A 23,259-nucleotide genomic window follows, 5' to 3' on the forward strand; every position below is an offset into this window, starting at 1 on the left:
TAAATTTATTATATTTAATAATATGTGTGTTATTATATTTTACTGTTATATTTATTATAACAAATAAATATTTGTTATATTTATATTTAATAATATAATGTTTATTATATTTTAATATACATTTATTGTATTAAATATATTTATTATATTTTTATATTATATTTGTTATAACAAATAAATATTTGTTATATTTATTATACTTAATATATTTATATTTTAATATACATTTATTGTATTAAATATATTTATTATATTTTTCTATTATATTTATTATAACAAATGTTATATTTATTATATTTAATAATATAATGTTTATTATATTTTAATATACATTTATTGTATTAAATATATTTATATTTTTATATTTATTATAACAAATAAATATTTGTTATATTTATATTTAATAACATAATGTGTATTATATTTTAATATACATTTATTGTATTAAATATAGTTATTATATTTTTATATTATATTTATTATAACAAATAAATATTTGTTGTATTTATTATATTTAATAATGTTTATTATATTTAATATACATTTATTGTATTAAATATATTTTTATATTATATTCATTACAACAAATAAACGTTTGTTATATTTATTATATTTAATAATATAATGTGTATTATTATATTTTAATATATATTTACTGTATTAAAATATATTTATTATATTGTTATTGTATTTATGTTTATCATTATATTTTGATATATGTATTATATCAAAATATATTTAATATATATTTATTATATTAAATATATTTTATTGTACTTGCGTTATACCTTTTATTATATGTATTACGTTTTATTATGATTATACTTAATATGTTTATATTGCGTCACAAGGTCGTCTACCAGAAGCTAATCTTGCAAATGGACCGCACGGCAGTGGAAACACGGACAAGCGTTCCCGTGAACCACTCACCGCCCCACAGCGTCAGCCGCGTGTTTTCAGACGTCGGTGTGACGCAGGTACCTTCTCCCACAATTCCGCGCTCCCCGGCGCGCTCGTCGTGTCCCTGACTGACACCCCGGCCCAGGCGGGCGCAAGCCGCTGTGAGGCTGGAGGCCCCTCCCCGCCCCGCCCCGCCCCGCCCCTCCTCCGCGCCACGCCCCGCCCCGCCCCGCGCCCCCCCGCCCTGCCCCGCCCCGCGCCCCGCCCCGCCCCGCGCCCCGCCCCGCCCCTCACCTTTGTACAGAGTCCTGGGCGGCTGGCACGTGTGCCCGCAGCCGTTGGGGCAGCACTTCCTCAGCCCGGAGCACTCGGCGTCCGCGTCGCAGCTCTCCACGCAGGCGGCGGCAAACCCGCTGGCCTTCTCCGGGGACGGGCAGTCCCCCTGCTTCACCGACACGATGTACTGGAGGAACTCACAGCTGGTCACGCACTCGTAGTTCTTCTTGGGGAACAGAGACTGCGAGGGAACGGGAGAAAGCCTTAAATGAGACCCACGGGGTCTGATGTCCATGACACCGGGGGCGCAGGTCAAAACTCGGGCGCGACTTCAGTGTCCTTCAACAGAGGGGTAGATGAAGCGGATGTGGTACCTATATAGGACGGAATATTACACTGCCGTTAAAAAGAATGAAGTCGTCTCATCTGCACCCACACCGATGGACCTACAGATTGTCACATTGGGTGAAGAGAGTCAGGCAGAGAAGCAGAAGCATTGTATGACATCCCTTGTGTGAAGGATCTGAAGAGAAATGATACAAACGAACTTATGCACAAAACAGAAATAGATGCAGAGACTTAGACATGAATTTATGGTTGCCAGGGGGGAAGGATGGAGGGACGGGATGGTTAGGGAGTTTGAAAGGATGGACATGGACACACTGCTGTATTTATCATGGAGAACCAGCAAGGACCTGCTGGACAGCACAGGGAACTCTGCTCAATACCCTGTAATAACCTGATGGTTCCCAGGGGGAAGGATGGACGGAGGGGATGGTTAGGGAGTTTGAAAGGATGGACATGGACACAGTGCTGTATTTATCATGGAGAACCAGCAAGGCCCTGCTGGACAGCACAGGGAACTCTGCTCAATACTCTGTAATAACCTTATGGTCACCAGGGGGGAAGAAATAGTATCTTTTGTGTAAACTCCTATTTTCATATACAAACTACATTTTAGAATTTAAAAAGCTATCGCAAGTCCTTTCTGGAAAGAGTGGAGTGTAAATTTCATCATCAATACTGTCAAAATGGAAAAAGAGGAGGGATGTGTGTATTTGTGTCTGCATGTGGCTGGGGAAGGGAAAAAAAAATCTTGCTCCATCAGATGTTTCCCTTGAATTGTTTACAAAATAAATGTACTTGCTTTCTTTCCCTCTCAGTCACATCTGACTCTTTGCAACCCCACGGACTGCAGTCCACCAGGCTCCTCTGTCCATGGAATTCTCCAGGCAAGAATCCTGGAGTGGGTTGCCATTCCCTTCTCCAGGGGATCTTCCCAACCCAGGGATCGAACCCAGCTTTCCCGCATTGCAGGCAGATTCTTTACTGTATTAGCCACCAGGGAAACCTCAAAGAAATGATGTGCTAATTTCCTAAAGAAGTATGACCCATGAATTGCAATTTTATATTACACGCAACAGATACACATCAATGACACACACATCCACAGATTATTGTTAATACATTCTGAGTTCTGACACTGAATGTACAAATTTAATGTACATGTCATCAGTACTCTGACAAATACCAGGGGTAAATTTCACACTCTTTAATACAAAAAGTGGAAAATTGGAAGTACTAGCTAGAAAACGTACAGTTCCAAGGTTTGAATTCGAATTGTAGATGTCAATAAAATTGATAATAATTGCATATAAAGAGTCAGACACGACTTAGTGACTGAACACCAACAACAATCATGTATAAAATTTGAAAATGATATGAACTGACTGGATTAAAATCGCATCTCAACTCAAGAACTATCCAGGTAAGATAGAAAAAAGGCCATGCTTTCAATATTGAAGTAACACGAATCTGTAGCTAATTAAAAAAAAAAAAAAAACAACTTTATAAAACATTTAAAGCATTATCATTCTTAAGGCTTTTCTCTCTCATTCAATTTCACAGTTCACTGTTCTTACTTGCAAGATCTGTTTTACTTCATTGGATTTTGAAAAAGTTCTAAATTCCAGTCCAAATGTAAGGAATCAAGGAAGCATGCAAAAGGATTGGGAACAATTGCGGAGTGTCAGCCAACTTTCCTCTTTCAACAAAATGTATATGTTGCATGAGCTGAAAGCAAGCACTAAAGTTACCGAAATCGCTGGCCCCTGCAACACAGGCTGGGCTTTGCAAGTAGAAATGGTTTTATTCAAGCTGGCAAGTGTTTACTGCTGGCTAAGTTAGCAATCACAGGGACTTAAGTGTGCATCATGGTGTAATCAAATCAACTCAGTGCAAACTTCTTCACATATGAAAACGAGGTGTAACTTGGAATCAGAAAACAAAGAGCTCTCTGTCCACGTGACTCTAAGCACCCGTGTGCCAACCACCGTGCCCTGGAACCGAGAGAGAAAAACAGAGATGTTGTCTCCTCCTGTTGCTAGTTTCCTCGCCGAGCTAACAGGTCAAAGTTAAAACCAAACACAGTGGCGGAGACAGATCTGGAACATTTGCTCCCACTGAGGGCGAAAGCAGAATGATCATAAAGTCAAAGTGTTAGTCGCTCAGACCCGACGGACTCTTTTCGACCCCATGGACTGTAGCCCGCCAGGCTCCTCTGTCCATGGGATTCTCCAGGCAAGAACACTGGAGCAGGTTGTGATATCCTTCCCCATGGACTGTAAGCCCTTCAGGCTCCTCTGTCCCTGGGGATTCTCCAGGCAAGAATCCTGGAGTGGGTTGCCATGCCCGTCTCCAAGGGGATCTTCCCAACCCAGGGATCGAACCTGCATCTCTCACATCTTCTGCATCGGCAGGCGGGTTCTTTACCATCTGAGCCACTACGGAAACCCTGATATAGGGGGACAGCAGGACTATTTGCCGATTAGTGAGCTAAGTCACCCCAGTTACTATGTGAACTATTGTTCCATCAATTGCTTCTGTGTGTAGTCACCGTGAGAAACCCTTAACAACATTCCTTTTTTTAAAATAAAATATGAAAGCAACGTTTATAGTGTGTAATCTAAATTCAACTTTATGGTCTTCTCAATCATTTTATTTAATTCTCTTTGATTTGTCTGTATGTGTTAGTCACTCAGTCATGTCTGACTCTTTAAAACCCCATGGACTGTAGCCGCCCAAGGCTCCTCTGTCCATGGGATTTCTCCAGGCAGGAATACAGGAGTGGGTTGCCATTCCCTTCTTGAAATGATCATAATTTGTACAATAATTTGGATCTTCCAGTTGATGTAAGGGTTGTTCCGTACAATTACATACATCTCCTTTTCGTGAGGGTTTCAAAAACGTGATTTTGCGGGAGGGTGATTATTTTGAGGTCCACAGAAAGAAGTTGGGAAAGTTCCTGTCTGCACTGGAGCGTTCTAGACTGGTCCCTGAGTTTGTCACGTTGCAGACGAGATGCTGAGGATTACGTGAGATTGTGCATACAGACAACCAGGTAATGCCGTGCAGAGTAGGTCACACCAGCTACTCAACAGGACTGGACCCATGGACATCTCTTTCCTTTCTCCACCACTACACATTTCCTGTTTAACATTTCCAGATTCTTCTGTTATTCTGACCAAAATGCTATAAAGGTCAGAGCAAGAGTTGGCTCTGCTTCTCCAATGATATGACCACCCACCAGTCTCTAACATGCCCCCCTATGAGGCCCGGGCCTGAGACCTCTAAGGAGGGAACTGGGCCCCCTTGGAACTTACAAGAAACCATCTGCACTCTGAACTTACATGCAGACCGTCTCACAAATCCGTGGATTTAGTAATCTTTCAGAGGCGTTCTACTTAACAGTTCCACTGTTGACACGCACGGAAGGCAAATTTTGACGTTCTCTGTCAGTTATCTTGGATAATCCTCTGGGGTTAGGTTGAAAAATATTATTGGTCTGAATGCAAGTGAGAGAACATTTGGCATCTGTACAAGACGTCTCTCCCCACGTCTTTCATCATCACTTAGAACTGACAAGTTCAGTGGCATAAGGACAAAAATGCTTACAGGTGAGAGAAAATTAAGTCGGAGTAAGAAAACACGTCATTGTTAGTCGCTCAGTCGTGTCCAACTCTTTGCAAACCTGTGGCTGGTAGTCACTCAGTCGTGTCCAACTCTTTGCGACCCAGTAGACCATAGCCAGGCTCCTCTGTCCATGGAATTCTCCAGGCAAGAATACTGCAGTGGGTTGCCATTCCCTCTCCCGGGGATCTTCCCCACCCAGAGAGCGAGCCCAAGTCTCCTGCACGGCAGGCGGATTCTTTACCATCTGACCCACCAGGGGAGCCCAATACATTCAAAGAAGGGCTCGGAAAAGCAGCGCACTCAGGGAAAAATGCTGTTGAATGCACTGGATGAAGGGGGAAATCCTTCATGTTTTAATTAACACTCTACAGAATATGAATTAATTCTTATAAATCTCTCCTACCTCCCCATCTCTTAGCTCAAAACTAAACTTGCACTTTCATTACCCCACCTGCGCAACACGCTAAGATCAACTTTCTGGTGGCCGATGGTTAAACGAAAATGAAATACTAACAACAGCAGCTGATCGTTCTTGGATGCTTTTTAAAAAGACACCGTTATCTTCATTTTGGTGTGAAATGAAGGTGATGGTAGTGGTGTGTTAGTCACTAGGTCGTGTCTGACTCTCTGCGACCCCATGGGCTGTAGCCCGCCAGGCTCCTCTGCCCATGGGATCACTCCAGGCAAGGATACTGGAGTGGGTGGCCATTACTGTACATTAAAATAATTAGTGTGGAAATCATGGGACGATGAACACAAACACATCAAATTCAGTAAAATAAACAAATGCATAAGAAATGACCTAAATAGGAGGCCTCAGTTTCTCCCTGACTCCCTTGCAGCGGCAACGGTAAAGACTCTCTGTGATGCAGGAGACCAGGGTTCGATCCCTGGGTCGGGAAGTTCCCCTGGAGAAGGAAATGGCAACCCACTCCAGTATGCTTGCCTGGAGAATCCCACAGACAGAGGAGCCTGGCAAGTTATAGTATGGGGTCGCCAAAGAGTTGGATACCATTGAACACAGGCACACACACATAAATGATATATATGTAAATCAAAACAACAGTTATAGTCCAGGAATACTGATAAGAATGAGCAACACTGAGATACATCATGCACTAGTGAACTTCAACAATAAAGAGAGAATTTCTCAGGCATGCAGGTAGAAAAGGCAAGCTGATTACGATGGGGAGAATAAGCTTTCTCCTGGGTTAATTTCTCTCTATCAAATTTAATGTGTGAAGCCAGTAGAAAAATATATAATACTAAAAATATATATGTAATATATATCACTATATAACATTAAAGAATATATAATAGTATATAATAATAATATATATATTACTGTATAATACTAAAGAATATATAATAGTATATAATACTAAAGAATATAAAATAATACTATATATGCTATATAATACTAAATATATATATAATACTAAAGAATATAAAAAAATAAAATCAGCTCAACTGTTATTTAAATATACATATGACAGAAATATTCTCAAAGACATAAAGACTCGGAGAATATAATACTCACGAGCCTTTCTTGCAAAACTATGCAATGGTAAAATTCAGCTGTTTCACAAGTTAACAGAAATAAAGAGTAGACTGGCTAGCACAGCACCCCCCCTCAAAATAAAGCTTATACATACATATGTATATGTAGGGCTTCCCAGGTGGTGTTAGTGGCAAATGTAAGAGACATGGGTTCGATCCCTGGGTTGGGAAGATCCCCTGGAGGAGGGCATGGCAACCCACTCCAGCATTCTTGCCTGGAGAATCCCATGGACAGAGGAGCCTGGTGGGCTACAATCCATGGGGTCTCAAAGAATCGGACATGACTGAAGTGATGCACATATATGTTATGTGAGAAAAAGAGTGTGCAGGACTCAATTTGGACTTCAGGCATAGCAGAAGGCAGAATCTGTCATGAATAATCCCAAAGAAAATGGTGTCTTTTAAAAGATACTGAGGCGGGATCAAGTTTAGAAAGCCAGAAATACAGAAATTAGCATAAAAGAATTACTAATCATTTTCTCACCCACATATATGGAAAACTAAAATGGAAACATTGAAGGCAGGAGGAGAAGGGGACAACAGAGGATGAGATGGTTGGATGGCATCACCAACTTGATGGACATGAGTTTGAGCAAGCTCTGGGAGTTGGTGATAGACAGGGAGGCCTGGTGTGCTGCTGTCCATGTGGTCACAAAGAGTCGGACACGACTGAGCAGCTGAACTGAACTGAAAATGGAAAAAATTATGAATAGCAATTTTTAGAAAAAGAGAACATGGTATATTAAAACCAATAATAAAAGAATATGTGTTTAAAACTATGGTAGCTTAGAAGGAATGGGGCAGGAAACCTTGAACTTAATTTTAGGACCCCCATACTCAGGGCTGTGATGGACTGCAGTAGAAAGATCCAGAGCAAAACAGGCATAAGGGAAGGGCCCGTGGGGAGAAGTCCAGAAGAAACCAGGTGAAGAGTCTCCCATTAGAGCCACACAGGACGCACTCAATCCGTCCAGCCACAAGTTCTTGCAGCACATGTGGAATGCCGTCATCTAGAGAAGTTCTGGGGGCGGACCTGAGGCCCAGAGTTCTTCTGGGAGGCTGGTCACTGAGGTTCCTTCTGCCCAGCATGGACCAGAGTCCAGACTCCCAGAAGGGAACAGGGGCCAACAGTTTAGGAAGGGCGAGCCCCTCTTATCAGTTAGGGGCAGGGGGTGGGAAGCCCTCCCCTCCAATTCTTAACTTTCCAGAAGCCAGCCAAGGGTCAACCTTTTAAGCAGGAATTTCTAAAGACAGTTTTGCTATGGTTCCTCTGTGCAGGTAATTGTGGCTATTTCCAGATGGGAGTTGTTGTTTAGTCTCCCAGTTGGGATTAAATGTCATGACCATCAACTTGCTTCCCAGGCAAACTGTAGACCGTGGCCGTGAATGCTATCAAGTTAGGAGAAAAATCAGAAACACGTATTTTCAGAACGCCACCTTCCTACTACTGTTCTGATAAAAGTGTATGACTCTCACACTTTACCAGGGCCGTTCAGATAAGAGCCCCCAGGTTGCACAGGGCTGTTTCCTGAGAGTGTACACACAGGAGGAGACCCCAGAGAGGACCAAAAACGCACGCCCGGAGGCGGGTGTCTCCACGGGGCTGGGCCAGATGTTGAAAGGTGCTTCTGAGTTGAGCAGAAAGAGATCAGAGTTTGAGAAGGCTGGGACTTCCCTGGTGGCACAATGGATAAGAATCACCGCCTGCCAATGGCGGGGACACGGGTTCGATTCCTGGTCTGGGAAGATGCCCCCACGCTGCAGAGCAACTAAGCCCAAGCACCGGAACTAACTGAGCCCACGCTCCAGAGCACCAGAGCTGCAGCCCTCAGGCCTGAGTGTTGCAGTTGCTGAGGAAACGTGTGCCTAGAGCCCGCGCTCGGCAACAAGAGAAGCCACTGCAATGAGAAACGTGTGCAACCCCTACCTGCTACACACAGAGCAAAGCCCGTGCAAATCGACCAAGACTCAGCCTAGCCAAAATGCAAGTGTGAGGAGGCTGAAATGTGTAGATCCTGTGAGCAAAAAAAAATAAAAAATCAGGAAGGATGGAACTGGATACAGAAACCCAGAGAGGTGTGAGGGACCCCCCGGGGTTGGGCTGAATACTGCTCTTTGAACATGCACGTGGTGAAAGTTCACAAGAACGGCAGAAAGCGCCAGAAGAAAAAGCACCAGGGCAAAGCACGCCTAGACTTCCAAGGAGCCTAGCACCTCCCATTCCAGCCGTCAGAGCAGAGAGGATACATAGCACACAGGGCCTCGGGCAGAGTCCTAACAGAAGCATCACCTTAGCGCTCAGCGGCTCATTCATGTCTGACTCTCTGCAACCTCGTGGCCTGTAGCCCGCCAGGCTCCTCGGTCCATGGGATTCTCCAGGCATGCATCTTGGAGTTCAGGGCCATTTCCTTCTCTAATCACCTTAGTAATGGGGATACATGAGCTCTGGACTAAAGGCTGCTCTGACTCTGCCCTAAGAAAGTTTAAAAGCAAGTCTCTGCAGAAGAAATGGATGTCAAGTAACTATCTACACGCCAAAAGAGTCCAATGCTTTTTACAGAAACACAGCAGAATTGAGAACTCGAAAAAGTCACATCTAGTAAAAAATCAGCTGGCATGCAAAGAAGCAGGAAACTGATATGCAACCACAAGGGACACAGAGAATCTAAAGGTGATGTAGTTAGCAGAAAAAGACATGTGAGAGGATATTTTATAAATATGCTCTGCATACCTTAGGAATATACAAGAAGACATGCACACAGAGCAAAGAGAAACAGAAGATGCAAGAAAGGCCTGCAGGAAACTTGCAGAAGCAAAGACGAAAACACAAAAAATATACCAGATAGGATTTTAAAAGTGTCAGACGCTGTCGAAGAAAAGATCAGTTGATGGGAGGTTGAAGTCACAACGATGAAAATTATCAAACTGAAGCAGAGCATGGGGGTGGGTGGGGAAATGAACACCACCACCAACAACAAAAAAAAACAAGATCAGAGAGTCCCTGATGAGAAGGCCATATATAGTCTATCATATAGAATCAGGTCCCCTGAAGACAGGACATGGAGGATGTTAAAGAAAAAACTTGATTAAAATTATAAGCCTACAATTAGAAGAGTCTTACCCCAAACAGAAGACATATAAAGGCTACCCCATCAAGGTACCATAACCATATTACAATCAGACACAGAGAAAAAAAAGAACTGAAAAGTAGACAGTGAGAGGGCTTCCTCGGTGGTCCAATAGTTAAGAATGTGTCTTGCAACGCAGGGGACACATCCCAGGTTCAATCCCTGGTCAGGGAACTGAGATCCCACGTGCCTTGAGACAACTAAGCCTGTGTACAATTAGACAGCTCGCATGCTCCGAAATGAAGACCCAGCACTGATGAAAGAAAGAAAAAAAAAAAAAAAAGAGAGAGAGACAAAGAAAGAAACAAGGAAAACAGGGAGAAAAAATACATCACCTCAAGAAGTTTTTGAAAAAGAGCAACTCTGCATTTTAAATGATAAGAAGAGGGAGGGATCCCCCTGCCACCTTAAAACACCTCTATGAGTCACTGTATACTTTCTTTCTACGGAATACCAGAGAGGATAATGACAAGACTTCATCAAGCTGAGCCCTTACACGGAACCCCAGGATCAGTGAGCAGCACCCACACGCACACTTGTTAGTCCTTGACCAGCATTACCGGGACACACAGACCCTCATGCTCACGGCCCAAGCCTGCTGGGTCTGAATCTGCACTTTAGCCAAAAAAAAAAAAGAACAAAAAAACTCCGGGAGACGTATGTGCAGCAGGACCAAGTCTGGTCCCTGGAAGCTGTATGCAGAAGCCGTCTCTCTCCCATCTCTGCAACTGAAACGTGATTCAAAAACCTCGTCTCTGACTCCAGAAACCTGGGCTTTTTCCCCAGCGCATCTCCCACTGCATGCTCCTGTCCATGTCCCCGTGGCGTATAGTCAGGCCTTTCCAAGGTGAGAACATACAAGAATCATTTTCCCAGAATGAACGCCCCGACCACAGCCCCTTCTTTTTCATCTTTCCCACCCTGACCGTCTTAGGAAGGAAGTTAAAACTTAGGAACAGACTTGTGAGCATTTGCTGTGTTTCCTCCATGACTGAGCTTTGCTGGGGGGTCAGATGGTAAAGAATCTGTTTGCAATCTGGGAGACAAGGGGTTCAATCCTTGGGTTGGGAAGATCCCCTGGAGGAGAGAATGGCAACCCACTATGGTATTTCTGCCTGGAGAATCCCATGGATGGAGGAGCCTGGCGGGCTACAGTCCATGGGGTCGCAAAAGAGTCGGACCCGACTGAACACTGGACACGTTCACTTTTCGACTGTTCAGTGGGACGTTATCGTGGAATCTTCAAAGCGATGACCTTGCACTTTGCCTTCATCATAAAAACACCTACTATTTACCCAATCTCTGTTATGTTCTGCCACTGTTTAAGTGCTTAAATGTATCTTTTACCTAAATTAGCTTTAGCAATTTCCAAGACATTCCCCTAACTTGTTGTGTGGCTACCTGCCTAATCCCTCTTCTCAGACAGGATAAGTCTTTAAATCATTCCAAATAGCCTCCAGTCTCAGTCTCTTAAACAAATTTTCCAACCTCATCAGTTCTCCTCAACAGAGTCTCGTATAATTCTACACTCCCCAGCGCCACATAAAAATTCACTGAAAATTGAGCCTCACTGCTCGGGGGGGAAAAAAAAGGCTACATTCCATGGAGAACATGTTCCACCCAGAGAATAACTCACCCAGTGACAATAAAACGTCATTCAATATTCTTGATATCCTCATTTTCCAGGACAGTCAAACTTGTTCTAATGAGGGCAGCTTCTTTCATAAAACGATGGCAAATGAACTCTCATAGTGATTATAAAATTCTTCACCATTCCACAAACCGTTTCAGTTCCATGACTTCCACCCCAAGTCGAAAACTTGAACCAAATCTGTACCTGACCCAAGGATCACCACCCAGAGTCTATCACCAACACATTTCTTTACTATAAAAATATAAAAGTAAACGCCCAGCATTTGTAAAAAGAAAACCTTATTCGTTGCAGTCATAGGAGCTAACACTTTTGGGAAATGTGCAGGTCCTGCTAGCCACCACTTTTCTCAGCAAACCACTCCATTACACCAACAGAAGGACACTTCCACGCGTCCCCCTTCACAGCTTCCCATGCCCGGAAGCTGGGCCCACATGCCCTCAGTTCAGTTCAGTTCAGTCACTCAGTCATGTCCGACTCTCTGCAAGCCCATGGACTGCAGCACGCTGTGCCCCCCTGTCCATCACCAACTCCCAGAGCTTACCCAAACTCATGTCCGTGAAATGTTCTCGCAGCTCCCCTCCTCTCTGCAAGCTGCCTGCCCACTCCTCTGGAACACGTCCACCAAGCTTTCTCTGCAGCCACCTTCTAATTCTGCCCTTATGAAGGTGGCCCATGACCTTGATCAATTTTCAGACCTCCCCAGTCTTGCAGACACAGTCCATTACTGCTTCCTTCTTGGGATTCCCTGGGAGCTCGGACAGTAAAACAATCTGCAATGCAGGAAACCCCAGTTTTATCCCTGGGTCGCAAAGATCCCCTGAAGAAGGGAAAGGCTACCCACTCCAGTATTCTTGCCTAGAGAATTCCATGCACAGACCATGAGGTTGCAAAGAGCTGGACATGCTGCTGTTACTGCTAAGTCACGTCAGTTGTGTCTGACTCTGACCGATCCCGTAGATGGCAGCCCACCAGGCTCCTCTGTCCCTGGGATTCTGGACATGACTGAATGACTAATACTTTTCTTGAAAAACTGTTGCCGTGTGTCCTTTAGACCTCCACCCTGGACTTTCTCCTCTGGGAGCACAGAGTCTCAGCCACTGTACCACTAGGGATGCTCAACTTTCTCCCATCTTAACAGCTTCCCTTAGTCCACTGTGGTGTTAGAGAGTTCTTGAGAGGCAATTGGACGGCAAGGAGATCCAACCAACTGACTTCTAAAGGAAATCAGTCTTGACTATTCATTGGAAGGACTGATGCTGAAGCTAAAGCTCCAATACTTTGGCCACGTGATGTGAAGAACCGACCCATGGGAAAAGACCCTGATGCTGGGAAAGATTGAGGGCGGGAGGGGAAGGGGATGACAGAGGATGAGATGGTTGGATGGCATCACTCACATGATGGATCTGAGTTTGAGTAAACTCTGGGAGTTGGTGATGGACAGGGAGGCCTGGCGTGCTGCAGTCCATGGGGTCGCAGAGAGTCAGACGCGACTGAGCAACTGAACTGAACTTCCTCCACTTGCTGGGTCTTCCTAGGCTCCCATCCTTATACCACTGCGATTCAGGGCATAACTCAGTAAGCTCCTGTCTTTCTACCACTTCATCCAGCTTCATGACTTGAAGTACCGCCTATCAGCCATGACGTCTGCATTTCCAGCCTGATCTCTCCCCTCAACTGCAGACTCATGGATCAGTGTGCCCATAACGCATCTCAGGTGGCAGTATGGTTTGCGTCTCAGACACAGTCTCCGATCATCCTTTTCTCCTGCCCCGCCAAAATCTGCACCTGCCATGTACTCCACATCTTGGTATCAGCTCAGGGTCATCTCAGTTCCCTTCCCTGCGCTGTTGAAGACAAAGACTCCAGGCTCATCATCAATTCTTCACTCCCCATCCCCATTTTTCCTATGCCACCTGTCATCCGATGTGGTCAGCTCTCCATTCAGAATACGTGATAAGCACTCTGCCTACCTTCTGGACCACCACCCTGGCCTAGCCCACCTACATCTTTCACCTGCTGCAGCGCTCACGCTATACAAGAAAAAAGAACCTCTGCTTCTGACCAGCAGGCTTCCACCTCAAGAGCCATGCAATTTGCCCCCCAAATACGAACAACTCCCCTAAAGGGAGTACCCAGGAGCCACACTATGACTTTTCTTTAGAAAACATTCCCAAACAGCAACCCATTTCAATACAAACAGAGTCCATTTTTTTATACTGGACACTAACTTAATGGACTCCAAATGGGCCACTAATTGACTTTTCAAAAGAACAGAAGTGACTGGATCATGTCTCCCAAAGTCGGCTTTGTTTTAGTACAGCTCTGGTGTATCCCCAACCCCAAGAAAGAGAAGATGTGGCTGTGTTCCAAGTTCAGTTCAGTCCAGTCACTCAGTTGTGTCCGACTCTTTGCGACCCTGTGGACTGCAGCACGCCAGGCCTCCCTGTCCATCACCAACTCCCGCAGTTTACTCATACTCATGTCCATCGAGTCGGTGATGCCATCCACCCATCTCATCCTCTGTCGTCCCCTTCTCCTCCTGCCCTCAATCTTTCCCAGCATCAGGGTCTTTTCCAATGAGTCAGCTCTTTGCATCAGGTGGCCAAAGTATTGGCGTTTCAGCTTCAACATCAGTCCTTCCAATGAACATTCAGGACTGATCTTCTTTAGGATGGACTGGTTGGATCTCCTTGCAGCCCAAGGGACTCTCAAGAGTCCTCTCCTCCAACACCACAGTTCAGAAGCATCAGTACCAAAGTCCATCTGCACATTTCCCTTCACAGGGATGTTCTAATCAGGTCGGCTGTTGTTCTGACACTCTGAAGCCAAAGACTGCTAACGTGTAGCAAATTCTATGGGCTGATCCGCTGTCTCATGCACACACCTGGGCCAGATTATACAATTTTATCTGTTTAGCCCTCATCAGTTTCTTTCAGTACCTTTAACTCTTATAGAAACACACCCAGACAGGGGAGGACTCTGCCTAAATCCCTAGAGCGATGCATTTACTTAACACCCCAGATCTGAAGACAACAAGATTGGGCTATGAAGGAGCAGAAGGAAGACAAGTTTTGATGGCAAGAAGTGGGGTGTGATGAACACCACAGTTTTGGCGGTCTCTATCCATTCATGCTGGAATATCCCAAGGCCAAGGAGACCCTGAAGTTACTGAGGAACCTTGCTCTTCCTTTAATTCCTTGGAGGACCTTGAATGAACTCTGATTTTGCACAATCAAAGCTTCCTTCTCATTTGAGAGCAAGTCTGTGAACACACTAGTGGTGGGGACAATGACTTCACCCAACAGGCTCATTCTGTACTTTCTGCTGAGGGACCTAAAACTCCTGTCTTCCACTCTGGGTGTTGTGACATGGAGCAGGTTAGACGGAGGTGCCTGGGACAGAGGACGGTGGGAAAGAAACATAACTGGAAATCACATGCCCTTGATTTCAGGTCTCATCTCTCTGCGTCTCAACAATGTCATCTCATTTTCTCCTCGTGTGTCAGCTTCATGGCCCGCAACGTTCACCTAGCAAAATTCAGACATAACTTCTCCTGAGAATTGCCATGAAAGTCAAATGGAGTAAGGTGGAAAAAAAAAAATTTTGAGAATCAGAAAGCACAAAGAAATAAATCAACGCTGCTGTCTGTGGCAGAGAGCCAGCCTCCTCTTCGTTCCTATTTTCACCCTGACCAGGACCGCATCAGCAGGCAGACGGAATGTCAAGTTCAATACGAGGCAGGGACGGCTTCCCTCACTGACTGACCCCTGATCCAGGTGAGCTCTCAGCTTTCAAAGACCCCGAGTACACAGCTCAGATGGCCAGTGTTGACTGTCAGCTGACATCCTGCTAGGGTGGGCATGTTAGGAAGTCAGAAACATCACAGTTAAAGGTGGGAGGTGTGACATCACCAAGAAGGCCATGTGTAACCTGTGATGCATCATGCGCCATCAAAAGTAAGGCAGGTTGGATGCATGAGACAAGCGCTCGGGGCTGGTGCACTGGGAAGACCCAGAGGGATGGGATGGGGAGGGAGGTGGGAGGGGGGAACACATGTAAATCCATGCCTGATTCATGTCAACGTGTGGCAAAAACCACTGCAATATTGTAAAGTAATTAGCCTCCAACGAATAAAAATAAATGAAAATTTAAAAAAAGTAAGGCAACAACAGCTATAACACAGAAGATTATCTATCTACTGCTAGCAAGGAAAAAAGGTGCTTTCTTGTATAATTTTAAGATTCCATCCATCATGAGAAAGAACATTTAAACGTAGGAAGACATGCATTTTATGACTAGTAAGATGAACTGTCATAGTTTATCATGGTTCTTCAGTTCAGTTCAGTTCAGTTCAGTTCAGTTCAGTTCAGTTCAGTTCAGTCGCTCAGTCGTGTCCGACTCTTTGCGACCCCATGAATCGCAGCACGCCAGGCCTCCCTGTCCATCACCAACTCCCAGAGTTTACTCAAACTCATGCCCATCGAGTCGGTGATGCCATCCAGCCATCTCATCTAGGATTTTATGAAAGTAAGAGGAAGGGAATAATAGTTAATAACTCAGGCAACAAAGCACCATCTATCCATGTACCTATTGTGGGAAAAAAAAACACATTTCATAAACATGAGAAATCATACGTTATGACCCCACAGAGAGAGTCCTGAAAGATTCCTGGCCTAATACATTTAACTTTTTTTGGTTAAAAAATAAGATTGTTGGCTTTGCCTGTAGCCTGAAAGGGTAGCGAAAGCAGAACTGTGTCCATAATCAAAAGAGTTAATACATGAGAAGGTGATGAATCAGTTCTAGGTATGTTATTATCTATCTATGCCCCTGGGGTCTTCCCTGGTGGTCCACTGGTTTAGAGTTCACCTGCCAATGCAGAGGTCATGGGTTCCATTCCCTGGGCCGGGGAGATCCCACATGCCACAGAGCAACTCAGCTTGTGCACCACCGCTAGTGAGACTGTGTTTCAGAGCCTGCGTGCTACAGCTACTCAAGCCCACTGGTCTAGAGCCCATGCTCTGCAACAAGAGAAGCCACCGCAATGAAAATCCTGCACCACACCACAAACAAACAGCATTTTCTCCTCGCTGCAGCTGGTGAACCCCGGCGCCCGGCACTGAAGACCTAGCGAAGCCAACAAAACAAACAAACAAGATGCCCCTGAAAATCTTTTCCATGCAGGATAATTCTAAGACCAAAATGACCAAGAACGATGCTTTATGTTTAGACTTGGGTGCTGGTGATACAGATGAAGACGGGATGGCAGTCTGACTGGGTGGGGGGGGGGGTGCGTGGGTATCATGATGCCTTGTGGTTCTTCTTCCCTGCTGGCTCAGAAGACGGTAAAAGCATCTGCCTACGATGCAGGAGACCCGGGTTCAATCCCTAAGTTGGGAAGATCCCCTGGAGAAGGAAATGGCAACCACACTCCAGTTCTCTTGCCTGAAGAATCCCACAGACGGAGGAGGAGCCTGGCAGGCTACAGTCCATGGGGCTGCAAAGAGTTGGACACAACTGAGCGACTTCGCTCAGAAAGTGGAAATGGGAAGGGCCAGATTTTCGCCAAAGTTTCAGCTTTATGGGCCACACGCCATGTTGCAACTACCCAACACTGCTGTTGTAAGACAAGAGCAGTTGTAGATAATACATTTAAAAAAAAACAAAAAACTGTTCTGACAACGTTCCAATAAAACCTGATTTACAAAAGCAAGGGACAGACTGGTTTTGCTCTTTGGGGAGTGGTTTGCAAGCTCACACCTTTGAAGATAAAGCTTGGACCATTTTACAAGTGAATACACTGGACCAAATATCTCTAATTGTCGAGTTGTTTCTGCCGTAGAGGACTAAAATCTGGAGTCGTCCTGGGTTCGGACTCTTACAAAGGGAAAGCTTAGGTTCTTGACAATACGGAACCTGGATACCTTCTTAACATGAAATGTAATAACCGGGAGGATGGACAGGTCTTCTCAATGAATGCCTAGCCTTGAAAACACTGAAATAGGAATGGGTCCTTCCAGGATTCAATCTCTAGGAAACAAAACAGTCAGACATTTACAGCACAATAAAACAGGAGCAAAAAAAAAAAAAATGCAGAAATAAGAACAATCAAAGCAACTAAAGTTGAATATTAAGGGTTGAGCTTTTGGACCATTGGGCTGGGAGCTCTCTACAAAGTTCCTCACGTTAAGTAGCCTCTCTTTTCCCCACCTTTCAAGCATCAACGAACCTTTCTGCCACAGCATATCACAATTTGTACACACATCCCATTTTAAAAAAATATTTAATTTTGGCTGTGCTGGGCCTTTGCTGCTCACGGGCTTGCTTAGCTGTGCCTAGCGGGGTCCAACGCTAGTTGTGGTGTGCAGGCTTCCAGTCTCATTTTATTAAACCAGACGTGGTTCAGAAGTCCCGCACGGTTATTTCAGACAGAACGAGATTCACAAAAGCCCACTATCATGTCTGCAATGTCACGGAGAAAGGTTTCAAATGACCTGCAGTTGTATTTCCCGTTTCAGGGATCTGACATAAACCTACTAATCCAGACTCAGGGATGTTAATGGATAATGAGTTTCTCAAGTGAAGAATAGCACATCTTGTTCCTCTAGACTTGCCAGCCTCACGTTTTAGTTCCTATAGATGTGCGGTTTGTGTACGGAATAGAATACAAAATAAAACAGGAGCGCGCTTTACAGAACGTAGGGCATGCAGAGGTGGCCTCACACCCCTGGTCTCTGCACGAACTCACTACTTTGCTTTGCTGAGTTCCACTTCTGATCAATGTGGTCTCAAGAGACCTGAATCCCCTGGTTTTATCTGCTTCTGTATTAGACAAGGGCTTCCCTGGTGGCTCAGTCCGTAAAGAATCCGCCTGCGATGCAGGAGACCCAGGTTCGATCCCTGGGTCGGGAAGATGCCCTGGAGGAGGACCTGGCAACCCACTCCGATCTTCGTGGACTGCAGCCCGCCAGGCCCATGGGATCACAAGAGTTGGACACGGCTTAGTGACCAAACCACTGATTAGACTCTCGAATAGACAGGGCGCAGAGTGAGCCTCACTGGGTCATAACCTGCCTGATGTCATCACCTCCCCGTGTGTGTGTGTGTGTGTGTGTGTGTGTGTGTGTGTGTGTGTGTGTGTGTGTGTACACTTCTAATCAACAGAACCCGGCCGAGGTGAAGCACCGTCACTGCTGAGATTATGGTGCATGACATAAAATTCTGTCTCAGCAGGCTGGAGATCAGGATTCTGCTAAAAGCCATTTTGCGATCTGCCGCTGAAGGGGGCCACACAGGGAGGTATCTCCGGCACCTTCCAGGAGCTCGGAGTGGACCCCAGCCACGCGTCATCAAGGCGACAGGACCACAGCCCCACCCCTGCAAGGAAATGGATCCTGCCAACAGTTGCGATGAGTTGACAGCAGACTTCTCCCACAGCCGAGCCCCCGGCTGAGAAGGCACCCAGCCAATGCCTTGACTTCAAGTATGAGAGATGCTAGGCAGACAGTGCAATGAAGCTCTACCCAAGCTCCTGACCCAAAGAAACAGTGGGATGACAGGCAGGTGCTCATGAACAGGATGTTAGATTTCTAATTAAAAAAAAAAAAAAAAAACGCAACAGGCAACAAAAGTGTATAGCACAGGAAACTGTAGTCAATATCTTGTAATAACCTATGATGGACAATAATATGAAAAATAATGTATGTGTACATGTATAACTGAATCAGTTGGGAACCTGAAACACTGTAAGTCAACTATACTTCAATTTAATGTATGGAGGGCTTGGGGGGAGGGCCAGCCCCACTGTGTTCGTCTGGAACAGCTCGGAAGTTCCGATCGGCCCTGGTTCCATCTGGAGCAGAGCTGAAGCAAGGTTTCCCTCTGAGACCACTCGGGCACGTCTCTGCTTCCCTGCCCACTTCCCTGCTGCTCTGGTTTCCCATGGTGGACAGGCCCAACTCACATCCTCGAGGTCCTTGTGGACTTTCTCACTCCCCTTACATTGAGTGGCCACCGTGTGGTCAGGCTCTCTGCAGGCTCACAGCAGGGCCCCTGGTCTGCCCTGGAGAATTGCTCTTGTTCAGTTGCTAAGTCACATCTGACTCTTTGGAACCCCATGGACTGCAGCACGCCAAGCCTCCCTGTCCTTCAGCATCTCCCCGAGTTGTCTCAAACACATGTCCGTCGAGTTGGTGATGCCATCCAACCATCTCATCCTCTGTCATCCCCTTCTCTTCCTGCCTTTAATCTTTCCCAGCATCGGAAAGATGCTGTGAGTCAGCTCTTCACATCAGGTGGCCAAAGTACTAGAGCTTCAGCCTCAGTCCTTCCAACGAATCTTCATGGCTGATTTCTTTTGGGATGGACTGGTTGGATCTCCTTGCAGTCCAAGGGACTCTCAAGTCTTCTCCCTGCCCTGGAGGATATGGTGCTGCAAAGCAGCACCCTCTTTCTTTGGCACAAGCGGTGAGTTTAGACAGCAGTTGCCCGGGACAGGAGTGCTCTGTTATCTAACTGAGAGCATGGGGAAAGGAAGGTGCCTTCTACACAGGAAAATGTGGGCCAGTCTCAACCCGGGGGTGTGGGCAGCCCAGAGGAAGATCAAATGGTCCGAGAACCCCGCCACCCAGAAAACGTGAGTGAAGGGAACTGAAGGGCAAGTCGTTCAGTCGTGTCCAACTCTTTGCAACCCCATGGACTGTCCATGGAGTTCTTTAGGCCACAATACTGGAGAGAGTAGCCTTTCCCTTCTCCAGGGGATCTTCCCAACCCAGGGGATCTTCCCAACCCAGGGATCGAACCCAGGTCTCCCGCATTGCAGGCAGATTCTTTACCAGCTGAGCCATCAGGGAAGCCCATAAAACTCAAGGCTCTTTCCAAAAGGCACGAGAATTTCAACCTCATGTAGAAAGCCACTCAGAGAAGGGTCATCATGTGAGGTGGAGAGGCTGCCAACGGCTTGTAATTTTTTTTTTAATTTATAGTAAAAAAAATAATAATAATAATTTTCCTGCCTAATTAATAATGGAAGCAGTGAGTGGCTAGGCCTTAAGTGCACGCAAAGTCACTTCAGTCGTGTCCGACTCTCTGTGACCACATGGGTTGTAGCCTGCCAGGCTCCTCTGTCCATGGGATTCTCTCCAGGTTAAGAACACTGGAGTGGGCTGCCATTCCCTTCTCCAGGGGATCTTCCCGACCCAGGGATCAAACCCACGTATCTTAGGTCTCTTGCATTAGCAGGCGGGGTTCTTGACCAGTACCGCCACCTGGGTTTTTAGAAGTCTGAACAATTTTGTTGGCTGTGAATTGACACACACACACAGACAGGCACACTCACCGCAGAAGTAGAGTGAGCCTCCCGGCCCCAGAAGGACGCGATGCCCTCCCTGAATGCCCAGGACCTCCCCGGCCCACAGCTCGGCCTGTGGCCGCATGCACGCCCCTTACCTCGCAGAAGCTCTGGCATTGCTGCTTCCGTAGGTCCCAGGACAGCTTGCAGGGCTCCAGGCACTGGGAGAGAGAAGGGTGAAGACCGATCAGTGGACACAGGTGATGAACAAGGCCCCAGAGGAAAGGCACCCCACCTGTGCACGCCCCGGACTCGTCAGTGCCAGCGTTTCCGAGCGACGCTGGGAGATCCAGCTGAAGCTCACCCCATCTTAAATGTGCATCCTGGGAAGCTGATGGGAATCCCCTGGTAGCTCAGATGGTAAAGCTTCTGCCTGGAATGCGGGAGACCGAGTTTGATCCCTGGGTCGGGAAGACCCCTTGGAGAAGGAAATGGCAACCCACTCCAGTATTCTTGCCTGGAGAATCCCACGGATGGAGGAGCCTGGTGGGCTACAGTCCACGGGCTTGCAAAAAGTCGGACATGTCTGAGCGACTTCCCTTCACTAGGAACCTGAGCATCGTATAGAGCTGGGAAGAAAGAGGGTTGTGTCCACACGGTCGGCAGGTAAGCTGCCCCGTCTGAGGTGACAGGCAAGAAAAATAGTGACAGCCACCGTCAGGCACAGCAGCGTGGATATTTACTTTTAGTGAATCAAATTGATTTTCCAAAGGGGGCTGTTAACAGGTGAATTTTTTTTCCTCGTGAACTTTACCAGTAGCTGGCTTTTCAGTGGACAACACCGGGCTATTTTCTGAAGGCGCTTCTGTAAATGACTGAAGCATTGCATTAAGTCTGTGCATGTATACATCTGGGCTTCCCTGATGGCTCAGCTGGTAAAGAATCCGCCTGCAATGCAGGAGACCCGGGTTTGATATGTGTGTGTGTCTGTGTGTGTGCATGCTTAGTCGCTCAGCCGTGTCTGACTCTTTGCAACGCCATGGACTGCAGCCCGCCAGGCTCCTCTGTCCATGGGATTCTCCAGGCAAGGATGCTGGGGTGGATAGCTGTTCCCTTTTCCAGGGGATCTTCCTGACCCAGGGATTGAACCCAGGTCGCCCACATTGCAGGTGGATTCTTTACCATCTGGGCCAGCAGGGAAGCCCATGAACACTGGAATGGGTAGCCTGTCCCTTTTCCAGGGGATCGTTCTCAACCAGGAATCGAACTGGGGTTTCCTGCATTGTACGTGGATTCTTTACCAGCTAAGCTACCAGGGAAGCCCGTACATATATGTGTGTGTGTGTGTGTGTGTGTGTGTGTGTATAAATATCACACACATTATTGTTAATTTATGTCTTTATCTCAGTGATCCCAGCAGCACTGAGGATTACCCAGGTTAATTACTCTATTAAAATATATTGAATCAATCTGAATATGAGATTCTGCCATGAGAGTTTCAGAATCAAGTGTGGATATATACATATGTATGTATATATACATATATGATTTCATAATTTACTATTCCCATAATTTACTGGGAAAGATTGAAGGCAGCAGGAGAAAGGGCCGACAGAGGATGAGATGGTTGGACGGCATCATCGACTCAATGGACATGAGTTTGAGTAAACTCTGGGCGTTGGTGATGGACAGGGAGGCCTGGCGTGCTGCAGTCCATGGGCTCGCAAAGAGTTGGACACGACTGAGCGACTCAACTGAACTATTAAATGTGATTTATACACATGATTTAATAAATCAAAGATAATAGCCAGGATCCATTGTTCAGCAACAATTTTAATAAGAAATAATAACATCATGGAATAAACAAGGTATATATACATGTAAATGCAGTTGTTATACATGTTTAGTACTGCTTATATAACACATAAAATATACACTACCTATATATCAAAATTAAGAAGAGATAATAGTCAGGCCCCATGATTGAAATGAAAATGATACTTTCATATGAGTGGATATTTGATTCTTAAAATATATTTTTATACAACATTTAATTATTAACTTATCCATTATTAAACATTCATTATGTCTGGTTAAATGCCACTTATCTAAATATTGGCACGCTCATGGCTCCCATAAACTCATGATTATTTCAGAGCTTTCATATATTCAAAACTGCCTATATGAAAACTAACTACTGACTATCAACTGACAGTCTGTCATAGGACTGCTCTCAACGTGTGATCAGTGACCAGTAATATAAGCATCACCTTTCAGGTTATCAGAAATGCAAGCCTACGGCCAGCCCCTACACCAACAGAGTCACATCTCTGGGATCAAAACCCGAGATCCTCTTTCAGCAATTTCGCCTAGAAATCTCGGTGCTAACACTGATCTTTAAGAAGAACTACGTTAGTGTGGTAAACATTTTCCAATACATGTATCCAATCTCACACTATATACCCTAAACTTACACAATG

At 45.5% G+C, this 23,259-nt stretch overlaps 1 protein-coding gene across 1 annotated transcript in view; it reads right to left on the minus strand.

Moving 5' to 3' along the window:
* ANOS1 (anosmin 1) overlaps positions 1-23,259 on the minus strand; it is a 198,245-nt gene that overhangs the window by 61,773 nt on the left and 113,213 nt on the right. The window contains exons 3-4 of the mRNA XM_043458045.1: positions 20,938-21,000; positions 1,195-1,417 (exon numbers count right to left, since the gene is read on the minus strand). Of these exons, the coding sequence (XP_043313980.1) occupies positions 1,195-1,417; positions 20,938-21,000 (286 nt within the window). The remainder of the gene's footprint in view (positions 1-1,194; positions 1,418-20,937; positions 21,001-23,259) is intronic.

The sequence above is a fragment of the Cervus canadensis genome, chromosome X, assembly GCF_019320065.1.
Source record: "Cervus canadensis isolate Bull #8, Minnesota chromosome X, ASM1932006v1, whole genome shotgun sequence".
Lineage (NCBI taxonomy): Eukaryota > Metazoa > Chordata > Mammalia > Artiodactyla > Cervidae > Cervus > Cervus canadensis.